This window comes from Ochotona princeps, chromosome 26 (assembly GCF_030435755.1).
Source record: "Ochotona princeps isolate mOchPri1 chromosome 26, mOchPri1.hap1, whole genome shotgun sequence".
NCBI lineage: Eukaryota > Metazoa > Chordata > Mammalia > Lagomorpha > Ochotonidae > Ochotona > Ochotona princeps.
Window position 1 is genome coordinate 8,233,446 of NC_080857.1, and position 24,465 is coordinate 8,257,910.

The window sequence follows — 24,465 nt, forward strand, 5'->3', positions numbered from 1 at the left end:
ATGCAAGATCAACTTTTTCTGATTTCTGCTGGGGACTTGAAGCTATGACACTCTCCCAATCCCTTGGCCCCCACCCCGGGAGGTTCCACAAAGAGATAGCTCCCAAACATGGGGGTGTGCATTAGCAAGAAGCTGCCATCAGGAGCAGAACCATAACTGAAAACCAGCCCCTCCAGGGCAACGTCACCAAGTAATGCCCCCTGAGGTTTAAAATGCCCTATGCACCCCATTCTGCAGACAAACCGGAACACCAGTGTGAAGTGTCTTATCTAGAGTAGTATGCCTGTGAAGTTGGGAAGCCAGAATCGCAGCCCAGCTGGTGTGACCATTCCCACTGCGCTGAGCCCTGGCAGGCACTGGGTTGGACTGCACAGTGTCTGTGGGCACCACCTAGTACTAGCATCTAGCTGGGTAGACTCTGCCCCCCGCCAGGGTCTACAGGTGCTGAACTGAACAACCAGAAAAAGTTTGCTTCTATGGTACCAGATGCTGGGTGCCAGGTGTCAGGACCTCCCATGGCCCCTGGGAACCGAAGGCTTACCCAAGCAGAGGTCCCAAGAGTGGTCAGCATTGGCCAGGGATGAGGGAGGCACCAAGGAAGGCCTGGTGACAGTGTGAGTTCTGGGAAGTGACGGACCCTGCACTTGGGACCTAAAGAGTAAGCAGTCAGGTGGGCTGAGGTGAGGCAAGGAAGGAGACAGTCAGGGTGAGCTTCCTAACCCTAACCCCGAGCACAGGAAAGGACTTCAGACAGGATCAGGACTGAGGGGGCCTGAGGTTCCTGGGGAAATCTCTGCCGCCAACTGGTGAGCAAAGTGGGAGGCCGCCCAGGCGGAAGCTGACTGAACTGAGGAAAGTTGGGAGCAGATGGCAGAGGAGGTGGTGCCTGGGAGTGACTGACAGCTGTACTCAAGGGGGCAGGGACAGGGGCAGAAAAAGAAGAGTCCTGGGTTGAGCCTGAGCTGGGGGTGACAGGTGTCCCCATTTCTTGCATGAGGCAGCCTTGGGAAGGAACTGATTGCTAGGATCCAGGAGGAGTCGATTCTCAACTCGTGCCTGAACTTGGATATACCCCAGGTGCATCAAGACTTGCCATTGACAGTGCCGTGCAGGCATCTGCGTCTTCAGGCACAGACATCACATCTGGCCTGAAAGCACGGGTAAGGTCCACTGTGCCTGTGACCCTGAGTAGCCCCCTGCCTTTGATCAAAGGTTGGCAGCTGCCTATGTCCAGGACAGACTACCTGTCACTGGTCCCTTTGCCAGGGGTGGCCTTTCGGGGCCTCCCAGTTGGCAGGCCCTGGGGTCTGCTCACTGGTGCCAGGCCCTGTCCACCTAGCTGGCTAGTGCTAGAGCCGCTTCCCTTGGCACAGGCCTCGTAGACCTGACAGGTTTTCAGGGCCCCTGATTTCATTCTGAAAGTTGCCCTTGGGAGAAGGGAACGGAAGCTTGTGTGGGCTGCTGCTCCCCTCGCCTCTGACCTTCTGCGTGGCACCATGTGCAGGAATCATGGCCCTACATGACCCTCACTCAGCAGGCATACATCTGCACACTCCTCCCGGATCCTCTGCCAAGGTGTGCAGGCACAACTATGGCCAAGAGGTACCCATAGAGAGACCCAATCCTGGTCTTATTTTAGAGAATTTGGGGAAGTTTGGATAACCTCCTTTGCATACCTCCCAGCCAAGACAAGGGAGGCGGCTGGAAGGCACAGTCCCCGTCAAGTCAGAGGAAATTCTGCCGGTCCTCGTGTTTATATTCATACCACTCTGGGCTGCCCACCTACACAGGCCCTGCTAACACTGACCCCTGCTCCCACAGGGCAAATGCCAGGTCAAGCCCCCTAGGACAGCTGAGTGGGCCTGGAGCAGCTGACTGATGTGCCCTGGGCCTGGGCCACACATGTGCCCAGTGCTCTGTGAGGGCATGGGGCTCTCATAGAGCCCTGGGGTCCCCAGCTGTGCCTCTTAGGCGGCCCACGCTGCCCACTCTCAGAGTCAGAGCTTTTAGCGGAAAAAAGAAAAACAGACTATTGGCAAACATGGTTTGAAAATCAGTACAGGATCTTGTACCATGTATCCTGCCCTTTCTTTTAAAACTGTGTTCCTGGAAGGGTTAAGAGCGACGGGAAGAGCTCTGATCTCCTGGTTCGCTCCCCACATGGCTGTAACAGCCAGGACTGAACCAGGCCCACGCTAGGAGCCAGGGGCTTCCAGCAGGTCTTCCACATGGATGAGGACTTGGACCATCATCTGCTGCCTCCAGGAGTTCATTACCAAGAAGCAGAGCAGCCTGTACTGGAACCAGCACTCTGCAAAGTGATGCCTACCTTACCAACAGCAATTTAATCCCTTGTGTCACCACACAAGCCCCTGTGTGCTAACATTTCAGCACTGTTGAAATGGCCAGGGCCCTCAGACAAGTCCTCCTCCAGAAGCCAGACCCCCCGGCCTCCCCCAACCTGTGACCCCTGACTTAGGTCCATCTGTGACTTGTGCTTCCTTATCCCAGGCAGGGTGGTGCTGCCAGGCCAGGCCCAGGGTAGCTGGGGACACAGTGAGACACGAGATGTTTGGCATCACGTTTGTCTCCTGGAGGCCCCTGGCAAGGCAAGCCTTGCATGTCCCTTGTCGCCTTGGTAATCAAGGCCCTTTCCCACCTCAGTGCTTGTGACAAAAACCCTGGGAGCATTCGTCCTGCGGCCCCCGAGCAACCTTTGTCACAGTGACCTGGGTGTGTTCCCTACCGGCCCCCAGGGAGCTCTGGGCCTGAGGAATGTTGGAAATGTCCATGATCAACTCACCCCCAGCATGGAAGCAGGCAGACAGTGAGAGGAACGATCTGTACCACCCTCCCAAATGGCCGCAGGGCTCAGGTAACCCAAACCCGCCAGGCCTGTGTGGGACTCTGCTGGCAAGAGCTTGGGCAGAATTATGTTACCAGAGGCAGCAGGCGGTCCTGATGGGGTTGCTGTGGGAGTTGTTTGTAGCCCAGGAGGGACGAGACCTTGCCTGGCCCATGATGAAGCCAGAGCAATGTCCCTTTTTGTTCCTCTGTATACCTTGTGGGTCACAGATACTCAGCAAGTTCCTTTAGATTGAGGTTCCTGGGAATACAAGACAGGTACAGCCCTCAGCATGGCCACTTCAAGGCTCAGTCCCCAGCGGGGCCACCTCAGGGCTTAGCCCTCAGCATCGCCACCCCAGGGCTCAGGAAATTATGAATTGCTTGAGTTTCTGTCCCTGCAAGTGTTACTGAGGACTTTACTCCATGTCCCTGTGCTCTGGTAGGTGGGACTGACAGGCAGATCAGACATCGTGCAGGTGAGTCTGCGCCAGACTCTGGCCCAGGCAGTCACTCGTTGCTATGAATAGGCTCATCAGAGAAGGGGAGGTGGTTGTAGAGGGGCCCCGGCCAGAGTGCCTGAGGTCAGGAACGCCACCCGACACCAGGAGATGGCCCCTGCCCTCCCCCGCCCAGTCTCCTGGCTCTATGTAGCACAGAGGGCATTGAGAAGGGTACATCAGCTGTCCAGGAGCCAGCCCAGAGCCCCTCAGTGCTCGCAGGGACCCTGCAATCGGAGAGCTGCAAGGGCCAGGGAAGGGTCAGGTCACCCCAGGCAGAAAGGGCCTTGAAGGAGGCTGGAATGATGGCCTTGCAGGCAGAGGCCACAACACAAACAAATTCAGGGAGCTGGAACACCTGCTGGGGATGGGGGCAAACAGCACTCGGCACCAGCAGACCCTACTGCTGAGGGCACCTGATGCCAGGCCGAGAGATATGGGTATTATGTGAGGCACAGGAGATGTTGTTCTCTACCAAGGCCTAGGGCTTGGGCTCTAAGCCACGTCACCTGCTCTGGCCCAGCTCTAACTCTAGTTTTAATTCTGTTCCACCCTGGCACCCAGACGAGCTCCCCGGCCTCTCAGCACCTCAGTTCCCTCCTCTATCCAGTTTGATTGGTTGATTGGATCCCTGCTCAGACGAAAGGGGAAAGGAGAAGACTCCTGGTATGAGGGGCGTCTTTTTTCCAAGATTTGTGTATTTGAAAGTCAGAGTTACAAAGAGAAAGAAAAAAGAGTTCTTCCTCCCACTGGTTCACTCCCCAGGTAGGAATAATAGCAGGAGTTTGGACCAGACCAAAGTCAGAAGCCAAGAGCTTCATCTAAGTCTCCCACATGAGAGGCAGGTCCAAGCACTTGGGCCATCTTCCACTGCACACTAACAGGGAGCTGGATCAGAATGGATCAACCCCACTGCAGCCAGCATCCATATTGGATGCTGGTATTATAGGCAGTGGCCTTACCTGCTATGCCACAATGTGGGACCCTACCAGGGACCCTACTGAGCGTTATCCACTCAGTCACAGCCCCTGGGACACCAGGGAGGGAATGGAATGGGCAGTGCTGGAGTAGGACAGGGGCAGGGGAGGGGACAGCATTGTCATTGGGTGGTCACACAAAGCCTCCTGGGAACAAAGCCTGGAAGGCTTCCCGGAAGGAGTTTGAGTAGGTGGGCACCAGGGCTCTGTGCCCAGGAGTAGCTGCGGAGGGCTAGCTGGCCAGAGACTGGGCAGTTCCCAAAGAGGATGCAGCCTGTGCAAGAACTAATGAAATGTTTCTGCTTCCTTTGGATCATGTCCTTCAAACATCGCTATTTCTGTGTGCTCTTGTTTATCCTGTCTTGCCTACTATCTATGCATAGATACAGAACTTGCAGATAATGAGCACAGGGGTCTTTCACTGCCAGAGTGAGGCAGCGGGAAGGTCAAGGCAAGAGAAAGACGAGAAGGGGCTGACCCACAGGCCGGAACAGGGGTCAGTGACTCAGACAGGGTGGCCACTGGGAAAGGTCAGGGCAGTGGAACCAGCGGCTATGGCCACAGAGGGGAAAGGGTCAGGGCTGGCCGACAGAGAGGATGGTGGCGCTGGGACCAGACAAGGCAGGACAGGTGTGGGGGGCAGCGGAGGCACAGACTGCTCCCAGCCTGGGGAGCACTGAGCTGCAGGGCTGCTGGAGCACTCCTTGGAGAGGCTGAACTCGGCAGAAAGGGCACAGCCCTGCCTGTTGGGGAAGTGATGGCCTGGTTTTGCAGAGAATTTTGTTGAGGCCATGGAGTGAAGACTCTCCAGGGCGGTGCCTTCACTTGGGCTGATGAAGCAGCTATTTCACTTCCTGCCTGTAAATGCATGAGCCCTAGTGTTGGCTACCTGGCATCAAGATGGCAGGCCTGGGGTGGGAGGTGGGAAATGGGAGGCAGAGCCGTTGCCCCGGAGGGCTCTGCACCTCTGGTCAGCCCAACTCCAGTGCTCATCTGGCCCTAACCTTGCGGGAGGCAGAGCCAGGCCAGCCTCTGTCCAGATGCAGAGGTGCTCTGGCTGGGCCCTGGGGGTGGGAGTCCTCAGAGGTTGGGGACAGGGCCTATCCAAACAGGCCTCATAGTGGCCCATGTCATGCGGGACTGTCAGCCTGTGGCTGTTCCCACAAGGATAGGATCAGCCAGCTCTGGGCCCTGCCTGATTCCTGCAGGGAAAGGCACAAGTCCCCAGCCAGGGTGGCAGCCTCACAAAGGGCCTCTGAAGGGCAGCGACCAAGGAAAATGTCTGCTCTCTGTTTTTCTCCCCACAGCTGAAGTATATATTGGCATTGGAAAGCCTGCAGAAGCCACGGCCTGCACCCAGGAGGCTGCCAACCTCTTCCCAATGTCACACAACGTCCTATACATGCGGGGCCAGGTCGCGGAGCTCCGAGGCCACCTGGAGGAGGCCCAGCGGTGGTATGAGGAAGCCTTGTCCATCAGCCCCACCCATGTGAAGAGCATGCAGCGACTGGTGAGTCTGGGAGCTGGGCGACCCCACTCTTGTGATGGGGCTCCCTTTGGAAATTGCAGGAGGCTGATGGCCCTCCCACCCCCTGGTTTCAAAGGCCACATGCACTCGGCTGCCCGGCTGCCCGACTGCCCAGCTGCCCCAGAGCATGCAGCCAACACATCATTCCCCTTGTTGGCTGTGCACGTGGCCCCAGGTCAGTTGTTTCCAGGCCACTGCAACTTGGGGTGTGATAAAGGTTCTGTGGCCTAATCAGTGTCATCATCATCTTGGTCTGTGTACCACTTACAGCAGCCACCCAAGGGTATCCACACCCCCAGGGATATTCCAGATACGTAGCTTTCGTTTCATAATGAAACTTCCACCCCAGATGGGACTCAAACCCATAATTCCTGGCTTAGGAGGCCACTGCCTTATCCATTAGGCCAGTCAGCACAAAGATCAGAAATCTTTGTAAATCAGGGCCTCCTCTGAACTTGAAGGAGCCTGTGGACAGGGCGGCGGGCAGGCCGACTGTGCTGCACTCCAAGCTGGGACCCGTGGCCCTGATTCCTGAGTAGTTGCTGTGGTTTCCACTCCGTGAGTGCTGTCTGGTGGTCCTGTCTCGGAGCCAACACCACTACCTGGGGTGGCCCTGCTGCCCCTGGTTCCCAGTGCCATGGCCTCACCTTAGAGAGATCCTGTAGTGGCCACCCACCAGCCTTCTCTGTCAGCTGGAAACCTGGAGAGCCATATCCGTGCCCTCAGAAGTCTAAATTGATACTTATCTGTGCTCCAGATGCAGGGACCTGGTAAAGTGTCATCCTGCCCGATCTTGGCATGCACGCTTGGCTTTGGGGCTGAGATTTTGTGATATTCTTAGCAGTAATGCAGCATGGAGAAGGAAAACCTCGTCATGAAATCAGAGTGCCGTTTGCATCATTAGCCTGTAGTGGTCGGGGGAGGTGGAGCTCAGCACCCATAATCACCGTGCTCAGTATGATGGTACATGAGCACTCGACAAGAGGTCTGGGGACAGCACACTGCTGGTGTACAGGTGTCAGTCACTCGCTCTTCAACCTCAGGCAAGGCCCGCCTCACCTGTTCTGGGTAGGAGCCCCCTGTGTCCAGGCCAGAGAGGGTATTGCTTTGCAACCGAGCAGTGAACCAGTCTCCAAAGGACTGCCAAGCCCCCCCATGGCGTTACTGTTTCCCAGAAATACCACAAGATGTAGAAGAGGCTGTGGCCCCCGGGGGAAGGGAGTGCCATTCCAAGCTCCATCTGACCTCTTCTTGGCCTTGGCGTTTCTGTGGACTTGCCCTGCTTTGCTGCTGTAGGAAACACAGCCACTCTCCAGCAAGCCCGGCCAAGCTCCTAGCATCTAGTACGTGCTTAGCCAGTGCCAACCCCAAGGTGGTCCTTTTCAGTTTTAAAAATCAATTAGACCTTATAATAATTACAGCTTTTTCTGATTTTTTTTCCCTGCAACTTCCTTTTATGAGCATTCCGTAGCTTGGTACAGCTTTATAAATCATTTTACGTATTACCCAAACATTAGTCTGTTCAACTGAAAATGCGACCTGGCTTTTAATTTGTGTTTCCCTATTGTAAGAGGAATTTGTAAAAAGGCTTTGGCTTGAGCTTCGCTGGAGAGGTATAATCAACGCCGCCTAGCCAGCCTTTCTGTTAAAAAGAGGCAGTGTGTTTCCACCCTGGGGCCTATGAATTATTCAGAGAAATGCTTCTTGTTCTTCCCCAGGGGGACACATGAGACAAAAGATCACAGAGGAAAATCGCACCAGGAGAGTTTTCTGTTTCCAGGACATCTGAGCTTTCTGACAAATGCCCGGCACTTTCCTTTCTGAAAGGGACAAGCACTGCCCCCCTCCACAGGAGGGCTGGTGAACGAGGGCCCCATGGGCTTCGCCTGCTAGGGCCATGGGCCAGGCCTGAGTCCTTCCAGGACCTGAGATGTTGGCTTAGCCAGTGTGCAGGAGTCAGACTAAGAGCAGACTTGAAGACCTCGCCCAGTGCACCCTGAGGTGTTAAAACACCTTCCGGCCCAGAGGCAGGGTGAGAGCAGCGCACCTGTACAGCTCCCGTTCTCAGGCTCAGAAACCCGCCCAGTTACTGTGGCCACGGTGATGCACAAGGTAGGCTTGGAATGTTCTTTGTTAGGAGACCTAAGCATAATGCACTCTGATCTCTCCCAGCCTGCCTGGGGTCCCAGCCCAGGCTGTGGGAGCCCCACTGCAGCCTGAGTTGTGTCCCCACCCCCTGGCACTGCTGGGCCGTTGGCGGACAGCCCCTGGCTTCCCCAGCTCTTTGGCCTTGATGCGCCATGACCCCTCTCTTGTCCCACCACCACACTTTATGTGCTTTTGTGACCCTAGGGGGAAGCAGGGGGATAGAGGAGGGAAGCCAAGGGGCATGGACCAATGTCCCAGCCCCATCCCTCTGGGCTGTGGAGCAAGTGATCCTCCTGTGCCTCTGCTCTATGAACGGGGACAATGGTATTAGCACCAAGATGTCCCCAAAGACAAGTTCAATAACAGAACTGAAATCTCTTGTCGAATGACACCATGACCTGTGTAACGTTCTGGAAACCAGCCTGATTGGCAGGACCCTAAGGAAGAAAGGCACCTTTTTACCAGATCAAGTCAAGGGAAGAGGCAAGGCAACTAACAGAACTGGCAGAAGGAGACGAGCCATGGGCAGTGGTTGAAGCCTGGCACTCAGGAAGGGACATGCGTACCTGACCGAACAAGGGCAGGCCTGTCCCACACAAGGCTGGACAAGGGCCAGAGATTCAGGCTAGAAGCTTTCAGAGGAACACGGTTCCACATGGCTCCACACACCGCCCAAGAGCCAACCAAGGAGGACCCATGGGGAGGAACCCATTGCAAGGCAAATCGTGGGTCCAGGAAGAACACCCTGGAGATGGGAGATGTTGGGGGTACATCTACAACCGTCAGTGCTCAGAGAGGCCAGCAAGGACCACAGTGGGCAGGGAGGAAGGATGAAGGGAAATGGGCTGTCCTTCACAGAGAGAGACCTCAGAGAAGTGCACAGGATGGTCAGAGATGGGCTTGTCCCTGGTGGACAGTCACACGTGAACTTCTCATGTGCCCAGTCACCACTGGTCAGAGACCAGTCACGAGGTGAAAACGCAGTGGTGACTCGGGAGGCAGGTGGAGTTCATGAAAGCAGTCAGAGGCCAGCCTCGACCCAGGATGCACAGACTAAATCCCAGGGAGGCAGACACTGGGCTGACTGCTTTAGCATTCACGTCATACCGTGAGAGGGAGAAGAGAATTGGTGTATGTAGTAATGGTGGCAAGTCAGCACAAGACCAAGGGAGCCCCAAGGAGCTGAGCGTGGGCAGGCGACAGGGTAAAAAATTAGAGTAATGGTTAACAAGGGGAGGAGTTGCTTGAGTTATCTGACTCTTCTAAAAAATAAAAGCGTATTTCCATTTTATTTTTGCCAAGGTATATTGCATTTAAGTTTATCTCCTGCTGTGTTAAAAAAAAAAAAACCCTTCAGCTCCCAGTCCCCAATTTGAGTAACTGAAATCCAAATATTTTTTTTCCAAATCAGTTCTTCTATTCCAAAGATAGGGGTGGAATGGCCCACAGTGGGCTAGGACCGGTGAAGGCACCATGACCTGTACACTGGATGACTCTTCCAGGGCCAAGGGCAGATGCAGAGACCCCGTGTACCCAAGGACAGGATAACCAGGGCAGACACAGGTTCTGCAAACAGGGACATCTGGCTGCCCTCCGATAATGTCAGGCTTCCCAGAGTGGTGTGTGAGACCAGAAGTAGGAAGGAAGCAAGGGCTTTCGGGAGCAGGAGCATGGACGGGAGCCAGGAAGGCTGTGTGGTGGGCAGTGGGGAAGGCCGGGAGGGGAGCGTGTCACTGAGAAAGGCTCATCTTCCAGAGGACCTTAGCAGGCAGTTTGGGCCTTCCCGCCATGCATCTGACAGGCTGAGAAAGCCTGGAATGGAAGCAGAGGGCAGAGGTCAGCCAGGGTTTAGAGAGGAGGATAGCCTGAGGAGAGGCGTCAGAGGCACCCCCCACCCTAGATGGCCTTACGGAGGCCTGGGAGCTGGAAAGGCGATGGGCAGCAGGGCACCCATGAGACAGATCCCACCCCCTACCCCACAACAGATGGAGGATACCTCCCCACAACAAGCCTGGGAACCGAGCTGGTGCTGATCCATGAGAAAAGCCTAGATTCAAAGTGTCAGGAGGCCGTCTCCTCAAGTGCTGGTGTTCCCAGACAAAGCTGGGGGCCCTGTGAAGGGACAGGGAGTGCTAGCTGGTTGGCCATCTTTCCTGGTGGTGGTTGGAAGGCTGCTGGTGTTCCCAATACAAGGCTGGGGGCCCTGTGAAGGAATGGAGAGCACTGGCTGGCTGGCTGTCATTCCTGGGGGCAGCTGGAAGGCTGGGAGTGTTGAGCTTCCTGCTGCGCCACAGGGAGTTGTACTGAAGGTACTTGGAACTCTCCAAAGGCTTGAGGAGTGAGGGGCAGGGCCCTGTGCCCCCAGGTGTGTAGCTAGAGGACTGGTGTCCGTGAGAGTCTCCTAAGGATTGGGTAGGAAAATGTATCCTTGTGCCTGGAATGGGTCACTGACCGATGAGAAAACAAGTGTGTCAGGTGTGGGGTCTCCATCAGGTGGCGTCTCAGAGTAGATACGGCTCTTTGCCTGCGGTGTGGTGCCCTCCAAGAGCTTGCTGGTCTTCTGTGGGCAGATGGGAAGGCAGGCCCCTTACAACTAGGATGGCTTCAGGCCGGAAGCCTCTCACGCAGGCCACCTTTGGGGTCTTCTCAGAGATTTAAGGTTTTCTGAAAACCAGGTGACACCAAACACAAAAACTTGACAACTGGCACAACATTCCCAGTCCAAGGAGACCACGCCTGTGGCTGAGGATGACAGAGATGGGCCTAGCTTGCGGAGAAGGCGCTGATGGAGAGGGCTTAGCAGGAGACACAATGTGTGGGGTGCAGGGGGTGCAGTGGGGTGCATGGGACAGCTTAGGGCTGCATCTTCAGTTGCTGCAACAGTTCTGGAGGCCAACCCATCAAAACAAGGCTGAGTGACAGCCCTGCCCTGAGAGGAAGACAGCTCCTAGGACATTCAGGGCCCCCCATGGGAGCCTTTATACTCCTTTGGCTGGCTCGGGGTTCACCATGTGTGCACCTCCACGCTTGGCATGAAGGGTGGCAGAGTCAGGGAGGTGACCTCCCAGTGCTGTCTGTTGAGTGACATCTGGAGGGAAACAGTGACCCACATGGTGGGCCTGCAGTGTGTTGTCACATACGCGCCCCAGTGGGAAGAGGGGAACAGTGTGGAGGTGGGGTCTGTAGGATCTGGGCATCTATCAGGGGACCTGGGGTCCCCAGCTGGTGCCTCTCAAGCTGTCCCTTGGAGAAACGGGTCTTGGATTTCTGCTGTTGCCCAGCTAAGACCCAGGCATGGCAAGGCCGGGTCGGCAGGGTCAGTGAGCCCTTGAGGATCCCAGGAGTGGCTCCTGGCCATCCGAGGCAGCAGCTTCCTTTACATAGCAGGAGCAAGAAGCAAAACTTCATGGCAATCAAATAGAGGGCTCCATCCACCTTCAGCTGTTTGCTGGAGCCCAGGTTCCCAAGGCTCGGAGGCATCCGGGGCAGGGCAGGGGCCCCACTGGCCTGGTGGACTCTCAGGGAGAGTCACTAGCTACTCTCCAAGGAGGCTGAGCTGGGCCTCATGCTGTGCCTTCCTCCCAGAGCCAGCCCAGGGCTGGTGCAGGAGATGGTGCCTAAACAACCACCTGGCTCAAAAATCAGCCCCTCCGAGAAGCCCTCTGCTCCTAATGTCCCTCTCCTGAGACACTTGCTGAGCCAGCAGGGCAGTGTAGCCACTGATGTGTCCACCCCTGGACTGGAAGGTCTACCACCTGAGACAGCATGCCGGCCAGCGTGGACCAGAGGTGCTGGTGGGCAGGGGACAGGAGCTCAGGGCTGCACAAGCATCATCAGAACACACCAGTTTGTATTTGAAAGACAGAGTTACACAGAGGAGAGAGAGAAGTCCCCCATGCTCTGGTTCACTCCTCAGATGGCTGCAACTGCCAGGGCAGCACCTGGCTGAGATCAGAGCCTGGAATTCTATCTGGATCTTCTATGTGGGTGGCAGGCACCCAAGTATTTGGGTACCTTCTGCTGCTTTTGCAGGTACATTAGAAGGGAGCTAGATGAGAAATGGAGTGGCCAGAACTAGAACTGGCGTTCACATGGGATGTGGGTATAACAGGCCTCAGCTTAACTTGCTCAGTCCAGCCTGCCGTTTTTGAACATTGAAGTTAACTGTCCCTGTGTGCCTGTGCTTTGACCTTGGCACTGTTCTCTCTGACCATGAAAGCAGGCCATGCCCCTGCAGCTGAGCTGGAGGGTGCAGCCACGTGAGCCCACAGAAGCCTCTAGCACAGAGGGCTGTCTGTTTCCACAGCTGATGTACAGCACCTGCTGCAGGGGCCCTGCCCAGAAGGCAGGGGCCACCCCTCCGATGTCTGCACCTGCCGTGTGGCCCCCAAACATGCGCGTCCCTGGAGAAGAGCAAGGCTACCAGGTGACCACACTGGCCACCAGGTGACAGTGGCAGCAATGGCCGTGTCCCTGTGAGTTGGGGAGGCTGTGGGCCAGGTTGCTAAGTGAGCGAAGAGGACCAAGTGGGAAGCACCAGGAACTACCCCTACCCCCACCCCAGCCCTAGCTGGAACCAGGTCACTAACAGCTCCGAGACAACACCATGTACACATCCCTTTGTAGCCACGTGTATCCCTTTGTATCCCTTGTTAGCCGACTATGTTTTCTGGTTCTTGGACATCTGAGTCTTCCTTGGAGCAAGAGGCCCGCCCCTCCAGCTCCTCTGCCTGCCCGCTCCCATCTCAAACCCCTGAAGCAGGGCTGGGATGCTCTTAGCAGGCATTTCTCAGGGACTCAGGGATCCCTCCAGCACCTCTAACATTTGTCTCCATGCTGGTTAGGATGGCCTCAGCCATGTGCCCTCCTCAGAACGGAAGCCACGGTCCCTGCCAGGCCTTCCTCTCCCTGCAGCTTAAAGACCAAATTAATTCCATATTTATTTCTGTTTTTTCTCGCAGAGTCTTAGATTCCTAATTATAGGCAGTGCAGTTCAGTCTCTCATCTAATTATTGTGTAAAGTTATTGGAAAATCTGACATATTCTGTGCAAACCATTTATTCTTGGAAGATCTGCCCCATGGTTCCAGGGAGAGCCGATGCTTGGGCTCCATCGTCTTCTCGTTCTGCCAGGGTCATGGTCCCTGGATCAGACCAGGCCGCTGGATCTCTCTTCCCTGGCTTTTCTGCATCTCGCACCCTGAAGATTGCAGATTCCCCTCCTCCCTCCTGTGCCCACTCCCTGCTGCTGTCCCTGCTTGCCCAGCAGCCGGTGGCCTCAGGCAGCCTGGAAAGGCAGCACATGAGGCCCACCTGGTTTGCAAGTATCCAGCCAGCTCGTGACTGCTTCAAGGCTGGTTCCTGCTGAGTGCTCCTGGGCTCTCTGTGGAACATTCCAATCCCCCCTGCCCTCCCCCCTGTTGTGTGGTCCTTCAGGCCAAGTTTAAACCTCTTGAGGACACCCCATGAGTCATTGCTCCAGTATCAAGAAGGAGCCTCAAATGGGCAAGAAGCAAACGAAAATCCTTAGACCGATGCTTGCCGGACAGCTGAAGGCATTGTGGGTTTAGAACCCTGCTGGAAGTCCCTAACCAAGCTGAGGACGGATGCAGGGAGGAAAGACCTACTGGGAACCCTAACTCTATCACTCTTTGAGGTTTCATACCCATTTTCCTTGAGCAAGGAGCAGCCCCCTGCTTTGCTAAGGGAGTGGGCTTCTCCTGGGCCTGTGTCCAGGCAGCACCTGCTGAGAACGGCTCCATCCTCTTGCCTCCCTCCCGCCACGCAGCATCGGGAGCTGTCAGCTGCCCAGGCTGCTAGCTTCAGTATTGATTTCTGAGCTCAGACGCAGGCCAGCCTCCAGGTTTGCCCCTGACATCCTTCCTATTGCCCAGGGGCAGATCTGAGGGCTTGCAGGGGAGGAAGGAGTCACCAAATCCCCAACCTCAGGGCTCCCAGGAAGGCCTGACTTGGAACCCTGCAATTGTCTGCTCTGGGCTCTGTCCTTGGAGACCCAGCACTATGGCCATTGCTGACAAGAGTGAGGGTGTACATGCGTGGAGAGGCCTGCCCAGGGGCAGGAGGTGGAGTTGCCACTTGCCCAGCAGGTCCCCAAGGCCCGAGAGACCTCAGGAGGAAAAGAGAGGTTGGAACAAATGAAGGTTTGAGCAACACTATCAGTAGCTCCCTGAGCCCAGAAACCAGCATCCAGAAAGCTCCAAGCTTCACCTCCCCATGGCTCTGTAGCCCTCCCCCCAGTTCCTCAGCTGAGGTTTCCAGGGCTACAGGAGCCCCCCTCCACCAACACCCAGTTCCTGTGTGCCCACCGGCTTCACTGGTGCACTGTGGTCCCTGCTCCTTCCTTTCTTCACCTGTTCACTGCACACAGAGCACCTGTGGCTTAAAAATACCTTTGCACACATTGTTTTCTTTGGGAACTTTTCAGAATGGCACTAGTCGGTACCCCTGGAAGGTTCGAGAAATAGGGTGGTACTCAAAGTGGAGTACCTGAGCTGTGACAAGGTCGGTCCCCCAGCCCCAACCACACTCCCCAGGAGCGCATTCCTTGAGCTCCCCTGGCTGCCAGCTCAGGAGCCCTGTCTGTTAGTGACTAGGGAGACTTAACACTGCGACACAGGCAGGATGCAGTGGCCTCGTTTGGGGCCGGATGCCAGACCTGACGCGGAGGGTGCAGACGCGACTGCCCCCACCCCCACTGCCCTGTAACATTGCACTGACGTGTAGAGGGAGGAGCAGGAACTTCCACAAGCTGAGGGTTCTGCCAGCAGACAGACGTGCAGCGCACATGTGCCCTGGGTTCCTGGAAGTGACCTGTGGACCATCTTCTGGAAGCATGTGGAGACGCAGAGCTAACACAGTCTGGGAACAGATGAGCTGAATGGGTAGTAAGGCAGCTGTTGGCAAAACTCTGGCACGGCTGGAGGCGTGAGCCTGGACCAGGTGGCAGACAGGAATGAGGCAGCCTTGCTGTGTGTCCTAGCTGTGCTGCAGTGGGCCGGTTATATAAGACAACACCCTTAGTTGTCAAAGCCATGAGAGAGTATTTCGGGGTGAAATGCCTAGTGCCTAAAAAAGACTATAACAGTGCTGACCCTAACCCCCCCACCCCACACACAAATAAAAGAAGCAAATATGACAGAGGTTCGGGTTGCTTACTAGGTGATGGGGCCTGACTGATGTCCATTGTATCAGCCTCACTTTCTTTGCTGCAGGTTTGAGACTTTTTAAGTTCAAGCAATTGACCTTGCATTTTAGGAGATACTGTTCTGGAAGTTATGGAGGGTAGATAATGGATGGGGGGAAGGGTATGAGGCTTACTGAGGACCCCGGCTGGCGAGAAGTGTGGAGTGAATGACTTGGTATAAGGAGGCTTGGACTCAAGGCTGTCCAGGCATCAGATTCAAGATTCTTGCATAGACAAGATGCCTTCACCTACAGGAGGGGACGCAGGAGGAGCAACAGGTCTGGGAAGAAGGATAGTGTGACAGGTGTGGTAGGTCATGCTGAGAGGGGTGACCTGGATCACCTTGGAAGAGATGACCCATTGCCACCCTAACTTGGGGCGAGAGCAGCAGCCACTGGAGGTAGCTGAAGCTATGGGGGAAGATGAGAGTGCCAGGGATATGAAACAAAAGGGGCCGGGGCCTGAGGCCCAGGAACAGCCACAGCTTCTGCTTGTGTAAGTGGAAACAGTAGAGTCCACTCCCAGCCCTGCAGTGAGATCACAGGTTCAGACTTAGGCATGATCGTGGGTATGAGCCACCAAGACTTCACAAGTGTGTAATGGCCACCTGTCACCCATTAGCTCCCAGGAGAAAAAATTCTCTCTCCAGCTCTCAGCACCCCTTTGTGACAGCAGCGACAGGTTCTAAAGCCAGTCATGCTCACGGACACACTCCCACACGTACAATAAACTGACCTCCAGCTTTGCCCAGAGGTCAGTCTTGATCATTGTTTCATTGAAATGCAGACCCTGGCCCTTCCAAATGAAGCGGGAGCCGCTGGCCCGGCCCACCAGGGCGCCCCTGTGTCTTTGTTCAGGACAGGGGTGCGAAGCTGCAGGCGCATGGGTCCCCGCGGGGTCTCTCTCATCCTTCAGATCCAGACAGATGCTTGGGCCTGCCACCAACACGCCAGCAAGCCAGCACTGCAGGAATCTCCCAGAACACACCAGAAGCAAAAGCCGGCCTCTTCCTGAGGACAGCGTGCGTTTTTTTCCAGGCCTTTCAAAGCAAGGCGGGTCAATCGAGTTATAATTGGCTCTCTAATTAGAACTCCCACAAGCTGTTAAATTCTTTACCTGCTGCCTGGTGTCTTATACAAAGGTGACAAGTCCGCCTGTGCCTTGGGAATGATTATAGAACGCCAGCTCCAGTCTCACCCTTTTCGCCAGCAGCCAGCGATCCCCTCCAGCTCCCCATACCACCACCACCATCCACTCCGCCACCCACACATCCACCAGCAAGAGTGGCAGGGGACTTGGGCTTGTGTGCAGGAAAACCGGCCATAGGGCAGTCAGGCTCCCAGAGCCGGGTTGCTGGAGGGAGGCCCAGGCTCTAGGTATGGGAGGTGTTCGGAGGGGATTTCAAGGCTGCCTTAAACTTCTGCCCGCCACACTACCTCCAGACTTCCTCACTGCATCCTAACGAGGCAGAAAACAGTGCTTCGTGTCGCCACAGTGTCAGGACTGTGGCTTGCATGAGGTGACAGGCCCCAGCATCTCCTGAGCCACTTTGTCTCTGTGCTGCAGGGCCAGGCGCCTTGCAGTCCCTGGCAGCCAGTAGACACAGCAGTTTGTGCTGGAGCCAGCTCCAGCCACAGTCTTTTTGACAGGTTCGCATGAACCTCGGTGGTAGCATTCGGTGCAAATAGGCAAGTGCCACAGAGTAGGGCACCTTCCTCACAAAGAGTGTGCACGGAGAGAGCAGCAAGCATGAGCAAAAGGGACCCTTCCTCACCCCACACGCACCACCACCCCAACTCCCAGAAGAGAGGGTGCTGCTGTGTGCAGTTCTCAGGGAGCTCACCTGCCACGCCAGGAGGTGACAGAGCAGTGCTTAGAGCCCACCAGGAGGCAGCCCAGCTCGGGGACCACCCAGACTGGGTAGCAAGGGAGGTGTGGGTGGGGCACACAGTTTGGAGCAAAACAGCACCTGCCCTGACCCTGCTTTATCAGTGCAGATGACCTTGGCTCTGTTAGTTAACCTTTACAGCCCAGAAGCGAACATTCCCGCCTTGTTCATTCCCAGAGTTGGATGCAACCCTCAGTACTCACTCCACCCAGAGGGTTTACCCAGAGTCCCTGTGCCTGCCCTTGCCAAGTGTGGCATGGGGAAGCTCCAGAGTCCAGCAGGGCCAGCGGGTACCCCAGGGGACCTGTCCCTTCCCCACCCTTCAACAAAAAAATACAAAGCCTCCCAAACTTGAAAGCAAGGAGTGGTCCCTACAGGCTCTAGGGGGGCTGAATCCCTCAGCTTCTGGACAGGCCAGCAGCCAGCTGCATGGGGCCCAGTGGGTGTCCTGCAGCAGCCTGCAGGAAGTCCTAGGAACAGGTAGCCATAGAAGCAGTATCTCTGGATGCTTTTAATTTGTGCTTCCATGTCGCTGCTTCCTCCTAGTCATTGTTAAAGCCCCCTTGGACCCGTCTGTGAGCTCCCTGCTAGGGTGAGCGGCTTCTGGAAGGCTGTCGATGTCCTCATTAGACGGAACCATCCCGCAGCTGGTGGTGGTGTGTGTTACTCCCTGCCGCGCAGGGGAGTGGCCGCGTGGCTGTGCTCTCCCTGCGGCACCCACTGTGCTTTGGAGGAACTGGCTCTAATCTTGATGCTGATTTATTCCATGTTGAAGTGGCAAATGACAGGTGCTCAACTGTGCAGGAGAGAATGTGCCAGGCTGCGCCGCTGCCTCTGCCCAGAGCTCCAGCCTGGCGGAAGCATGCACTGTAACACCGCCATGCGGTTGCCCAGCCCTGGGCCTGATGCTGGGGCCAATGTCTGGGGCGCCCTAGGAAGATAATTTACAGAAAGCTGCGGGCGTAAAAGGCCCTGTTTTCCAGCCATGGGCCTGATTTTCTCTCTCATCCAGGCTGCAGCCTCAGGACTGTCTGGGAAGCGACAGAGATGTGCAGGAGTGCTGGGGTGCAGGGGTGCTGGTCCCTGAGGCCTCAGACCCAATCCCCACTCAGATTGTGAATTCCCTTGTTGTTTATAGGAAAATAATTTTCCAAGGTTTATGGATTCCAGTCCTCCCTTATCGTTTCTGTTTATGCCTGTTTTGAAATGGAAAAGCAGGGTATGCCAGCCTCTGGCAGGCGCAGAGAAAGCATCAGCCAGGGTCACCCCCACCCCCCAAACCATCGCAGATGGTGGTCTCCTATCCAGCATTCAGGTCCCAGTTATCTTCCAGTACAATCCTTCCTCATTGGCCCCTTTTTTGGGATGAACTCAGACCATGGGGAGTGCTTTGGATGACCTTGACTGTCCCAGCAGCTGGCTGTCATTCTGCAGGCAGAGTCCAAATGGAGACCGTCCCTAGGCAGTGCTGGGGACCAGGGCCTGGGAGCCTGCCTGTCATCCGGCTAATGGGAACACCCTTTGTTCCCAGTACCCACATAGCCCCGCTGCAACAGGCCGTGGGGTACTGCAGCTTGGCACAGAGCTGGAAGTGAAGTGTCTCAAAGTAGACTCTGGGCTGGACAGAGGTGGCCGCTGGGCAGGGCTGGGAGCTGATATCCTCACCATGCTGTCTGTTGAATGCGCCTGGGACATGCTGAGGGCTGCAGTGACCCACCTGTATCAAGTGCATCTGCTGGGCCAGTGGCCCGGATCCAGGGCTGCTCAGTTTTGCTGCTGGAATCAGCACCGGACCCATCCTGAGCTTCTGGCCAAGTCGACCCAGATTCTCCCCCAGGAAGCCTTCTTTGCTGTGCCACCCAGATCCTGGAAGAATAGACTCCCACTGGGTGCTTAGTAAGTGCCTCCCAATACTTGCCAAATGGAAGACTTTCTTAAACCCTAGCATTTCAGCTGGAGGCCAGATACCCTGGGGCTTTCTGAATGGAAAGGAGAAAGGGACTGAGAAGAGAGAACTGTAGATGGTGGGGGTCCAGAACAGGCCTGGGAAGGCTCCACTGCTGGGTTCCCAGTGAGGTGACAGGGGACAGACCTTTGCTCTTAGTATTGAGTCACCCCCCAGGACAGAGAGCAGCTGTTGCAGGCATATCCCACCCCCACATGAGGACAGGCTGAAGCTAAGGCCAGAGGAGGGTGTGTCTGGGTCATGGGGAAGGGGTTCCAGCCTTGGACCTCAGGCACCAGGCTCCCCACCCGCTGGCCTGTGTTCCCAGGGGTCCCCTCTACACAGCTCCACAGCAATCACACGTGAATAGCTGTTCTGACCGTAGGAACCCAAAGGGATCCTGTCCAACTCTCCCTGCACCAGAGCACTGAGACTGTGGCCTTTCTTGTGTCCCCACCCACTTGGAGGTGAGCTAGGTCTCTGCTTCAACCTGCTGAGTATCACCTGTGCACACAGTGGGTCCCACTGCCCCTCCCCCCCAGGAACCCTGAGCTGAGGCAGGGTCAAGGTCACCCAGGGCCTCCCAGATACCTTCACTTCCCACTCAGTGCCCTCTGGGAAAGGGAGTGGGACTGGAGCTGCCTTTCCCTGGAGGCAGGAGGGCTCCCCAGGGGGTAATTAGCACCAAAGTTTCCACTGTGTGGCTGTTAGGGCCATGGGGAAGCGCCAACTTCCAGGCTACCCTGTGCCATTGTTGGGGAAGGCAGATAGAAATAAATAAGTCAGCCAGAGAGAGGTAGAAGTCAACAGGCATTGCCTGCCTGCTACCAGTGGAAAAGTACTAGCCATGAGAGCCACTTCAGCTCCCACAGAGCACCCCAGGTGGGTGTGGCAGGTCCTTGGGCACAACTCGTGCGTTCTCCTTAGAGTTGACAACCAGGCCATTGTGGTGCCAGCAAAGCCTGTGGTGGAAGTAGCAGACGAGGATGCAGACCAAGAATTGCTACAGCATGACCAGGGTGCCCAGCGTCGCCCTCCCTGGTACTCCACAGAACAGGCCTGAGTCCCTGCTCGTTGGCTGTTCCAGGGGACTCGCTGGCTTCATTTCAGTTCCATCTCTGCAGCCTGCAGCTGGGGTGCCTGGCAAGGGCACACTGCGGACTGCAGCCAGCAGAGAGCTTGTGGGGACCTGGGCATTTGCAGACTGTGCTACAGCAGCCAGCCCTCAGGTGCTGCACTGAAGGGGTGCACCCGTGCCCCACTCAGGCTGGAGTGGGGCAGCCCTGGGCTTGCCTTTGTTCTCAGGCTGCATTGGTGACGTCACCCCATGCTGCCCAAGCCATCTCTCCCTCGCATTTGCTCAGCCAGCAGAGTAGCCCGTACTAATTAATCCTCCAGGGCGGGTGAGGAGGCTCTGAGCTCCAGACAGCTGGGCTGTAGCCGGTCAGTGTGCCCTGGGGCACAGAGAGCCCCATGGCCATTGTCCTTGAGTAGCAGTACTGCCCACGCCTTATGTGTCTTGTATCTGGAGTGTGTCTGGTCACTCGTATGATCTCATAATGCAGCAGACAGAACAGAATCAGGGATGAGGTCTGTGACCCATGGCGCAGGCAGATGCAGTTGGGATAAACTCTTGGGAAGGGAGCCAGCTGCCTGCATCCCATCCAGCTGACAGCATCCAGGACATGAGGCTGAAGGGGCTGCCATATGGACGGCCTTCCCGACCCCTGGCAGGTGAGGTTGGCATTGCCCAGACTGGCACATCACCAAGAACATTCCTCCTACCCCAGTGCCCAACTCTCCTTGTAGGGATCCTGGAAGAGTGTCCCAGAGCAAGGGCCCCTGACTCAGGCCTCAAGGACCCTAGGTTCTGGCATGGAGATGGAGCCAACGCTTTGCCTCCCAGCAGCAAGGTGCTGTCTTCTCTGGAGTCCCTCCCTAGCCCTGCCCACTCAACAGTGAGCACCTGGAGGTGGCTGCTCCAGGAAAATTTGGGCATACAGGGCCCCAGTGCCTGCTGAGGAAGCTTTGGAACCTGCATGGGGCTCCGGGTTCTGAAGTTGTATGGCCATCTACACCCAAGGCGTTAGGCTCCTTGGTCACTGTAGGAAGGACCAGAGCATTGCTTTGTTTCTGGAAGGTGCTCCTCCCAAAGGCCTTACTCTGTGGTGCATGCTGGGACTGTATGCCCCAAAGACCTAGATCCAGCCCCGCGCAGGCAGCCTCAGGTCCAGCAGGTGACAACCTGTGCCACTGCATCCCCAGGACCCAGCACAGCGCTAGCACATCAATGCCAAGACACCCATGGCACTGAACAGGCTTTTGCAGCAAAAAAAGAAAATAACTAGGAATGGCTTTGGTTGTAGCAGAGCCTGGGAAGCCAGGTGCGCAGGCACCTTCCTGAGCTCACGTCCTTGACTTTTGTTTGCCCAGCCCTAGGGGGAGTACTTCCTTCTCCCACTCCCCTGCCCCAAGCCCCTTTGGACACCTGCATAGATAGGGGTGAGCCTTGAGGTTTGGAAGCTACAGGTACTGTGGCTGTGGTCCCTCCCCTTGGTACCTCCCCAGGGATCACTAGCAACTGCCCTCCAAGAGCCAACACAGCCTGTGGGTATGTTGGCATCAACACTGAAGTCCCCAGTTTCAAGGAAATTAGGTCAGTGGGAGTTTGGGGCCAAGTCCACAAACTCCCACTGGAGGCTGGACAGGAGTCTTGGCCTCCAGCTGGACTACCTGTGTGTCCTCACTGCAGGGGTTTGCACTAGCACTGGCACTGCTGCCTACAGGGTGAGTGCTTCCAGAATGTTCCAGACTATCCTGTATGCAAGCAGCTCTTCAGTACATCTGCCAGTCAGATGCTTAAAAAAGTAAAAGCTTTGTTTTTACCTTTTCTGCCTTTAAAGAGCAACACTCAGCAAGGTGGGACATCCCACCCTGACCCCACACTGGCTGTCCTGGAAGCTGGCCCGTCCTGAAGGGCTGTCACTCCCCTAGAAAGAAAAAAGCCTCTCCAAGAACATGCAAGGATTGGGCAGAAGGCTCCAAGAGAGCTCCGTATTTTCAAATGGAGCCCACTCTGCCCCAGGAGGTAGCAGCCTTCCCATCATTGCAGGATGCAAGCTCAGATTGGGGCTGGGGGATACGGGGAAGCCTACCTGCAGGATCAGCAGTAGGAACTTGTCCCTCAGTGGGCACAGGGGGCCCTTGGAACACGCGCCCCCGACCTGTGCCTCAGCCTCCCACCCTCCCACTGGGCCACTGCTGCGTGGGGAATGTGAGAGGCTTTGGAAGCACGGAGTTTGTTTTTGGTCCGAGCAGAGCTCAGCACTGAAAAGGCCTGGTCCCCAGAAAGCTCATTGCTGCAAATAAAACATCTGACCTGGAAAGGGGGGCCCCTGGGAGTGCCGTCTGCTCAGCTTCGGGGCTCCTCTGTGTGTTCAGCTGCAGTCCCCACTGGGGGCAGGAAGGGGTTTTCTTCCTGTAGTGCGCAGTCCTCACTGGAGAGGAGAAGGTGCCTCACTGCCTCCTCCCTTCCCCAGGCCAGAAGCACAGCACTAACCCAGTCAGCTCCCCAGGTCTCCGCACCGCTGCCTGGCTGCCTGGTAGCTGCCCGTTTGTTCCGGTGAAGCAAGGGAAGGAGCCCCCTGGCTTTGACTCTGACCTTGCAGCAGGGAAACTGGGGAACATGCGTGGGTCCATCCAGGAAGTGGGTCATTGAGTCCTGAGGCCGGGCTCCCACTCACTGCCCCACTGCCTTTGTCCCTTCACCCCAGATTCCTAGAGTGGGACCTGAGCTGCCTTTTGTTGCCCTGAAAGAGAAGTGGCCTCATGAATGCTGTGTCCCTGCTGGGGGCCCAGAGTGGGCATGAAGAAGCTGGCGACTGGGAGGGGGCAGCAGCCATGTAAGGCCAGGGAAGGGAGAGGCATTTCCGGTTCTTTCTCTTTCCCTCCTTGCTATGAGAGCCTTCGTGCAGCGTCGTGGGTGTCTCAGCACCCGAGTGCTTGTGTGGGATGTGTGTGCGCGCACATACAGCTGGCTGGGGTAGGTACAGGGTCATTGGCCTTGAGGGAGACTGGGTCAAAACTGAGAAAAATGGCCTGGATGAGAAAGCCAGTGCTATCTGTCCCTTCCCAGAAACCTCAATCCCATGGAAGAGAGAAGGGAGTTGGGTAACTCCCAGAGGGCTCTGTTCCAGGGAGAACCCTGCTGTGCTCCAGGGTGGGCCTCATTCCAGGGAGGATCCCACTTAACCCTGGCCTGGCCTTAGGAGGTGCTGTGTAGCTGCGGGATGTGATTCCCACTGTGGTGGGCAAAAATAAACATGAGACTTGGGGAGTTGGGACTAGGCCTGGGCCACCAGAGATTGAGACCCCTGGAGCTCCTGGCCTAGGGTTGGGGGTGGCCTTCCAAGGCTGGCACATGGGTGATCTCCCCCCACCCCCAGCAAGCCAATGTCCTTCCTAAGTACTCAGAACAAGTAGGAATGAAGCACAGAACAGAGCCCCGTAGGCCTGTAGGGAGCTACCCTGGCAACAGGAACCCAGGTAGACCAGCTGGCCTGGCCCCCCCACCCCCACCCACAGTGCTTTCTTGAGGCTTTGGTAGAAGGTAGGGTGGGGCTCAGGGCTACACCCGCAGAGCACCTGTGATGCTTGCCCGAGAGTTAAAGGGAGCAGCGAGACCAGGGCAGCCCTGGGCTTGGTGCTCCCCAAATTGCTCCCAAGGAGTCCTTTGAAAGACACTGTGTCCCGGAGACCTCTGAGACAGCACACCTCAGCTCAGCTCAGCTCTGGCCATGACTCTAGCCACAGCCCCCAGAGCACTGCCTGTACCCCAACAGGCCCCCAGTTCCCTTTGGAGAAGAGGAGCCTCCCCTATACTCATACTGCTTGACCACAGCTGCTGGCTCACAGACACCTGAACACCCTTGCGCCCCTCAGCTGTCTAGCTGTAATGGGCCAGGGCACCCCGCACCCCACTCCTTCCCCTACCCCTGTGCCAGACGGATGTGCACTCAGTCAGTGGTAGCTTTGAACCATGTTCTTGTCGCTCAGAGCTCCAGGAGCAATCCATTCATTCTGCTCCAACTCCTGGCTTCCTGCTCAGGATCCTGCCCAGGGTGGTCGTCCCTCCCCCAGGCCCTGCCCTGCAAGGACTCAAAGCCAAGCCCGCTGGGCTGCAGAGCTGGAGCTAGGCCCCAGCAGTGAATGCCACAGGGAGAGCTAGGAAAGCCCTCCATGAGTAGTAGGGCGTGTGGTGTATCAATGACACACGTGAACCTATTGGTAGACTAGTGCTCGGTGCCTAGAGGAGCCATCTGGCAACGCTGCAGCAAGCCACCTGCTCCATACCTTCCCCCTGTGGTGGTGACATTTCTGACCCAGGAAAGGGGCAACCAAAACTTGGAGTGCTCCAGTCCCAGCCTTGAACC

The 24,465-nt window shown here is 56.4% G+C and overlaps 1 protein-coding gene across 6 annotated transcripts in view; it reads left to right on the forward strand.

The window, feature by feature from the left end:
- Positions 1–24,465, forward strand: part of TTC7B (tetratricopeptide repeat domain 7B) — a 173,631-nt gene that overhangs the window by 143,855 nt on the left and 5,311 nt on the right. For all 6 annotated transcript variants that reach the window (XM_058655184.1, XM_036496314.2, XM_004584341.3 and 3 more), the window contains one exon: positions 5,629–5,831. In XM_058655184.1, the coding sequence (XP_058511167.1) occupies positions 5,629–5,831 (203 nt within the window). The remainder of the gene's footprint in view (positions 1–5,628; positions 5,832–24,465) is intronic.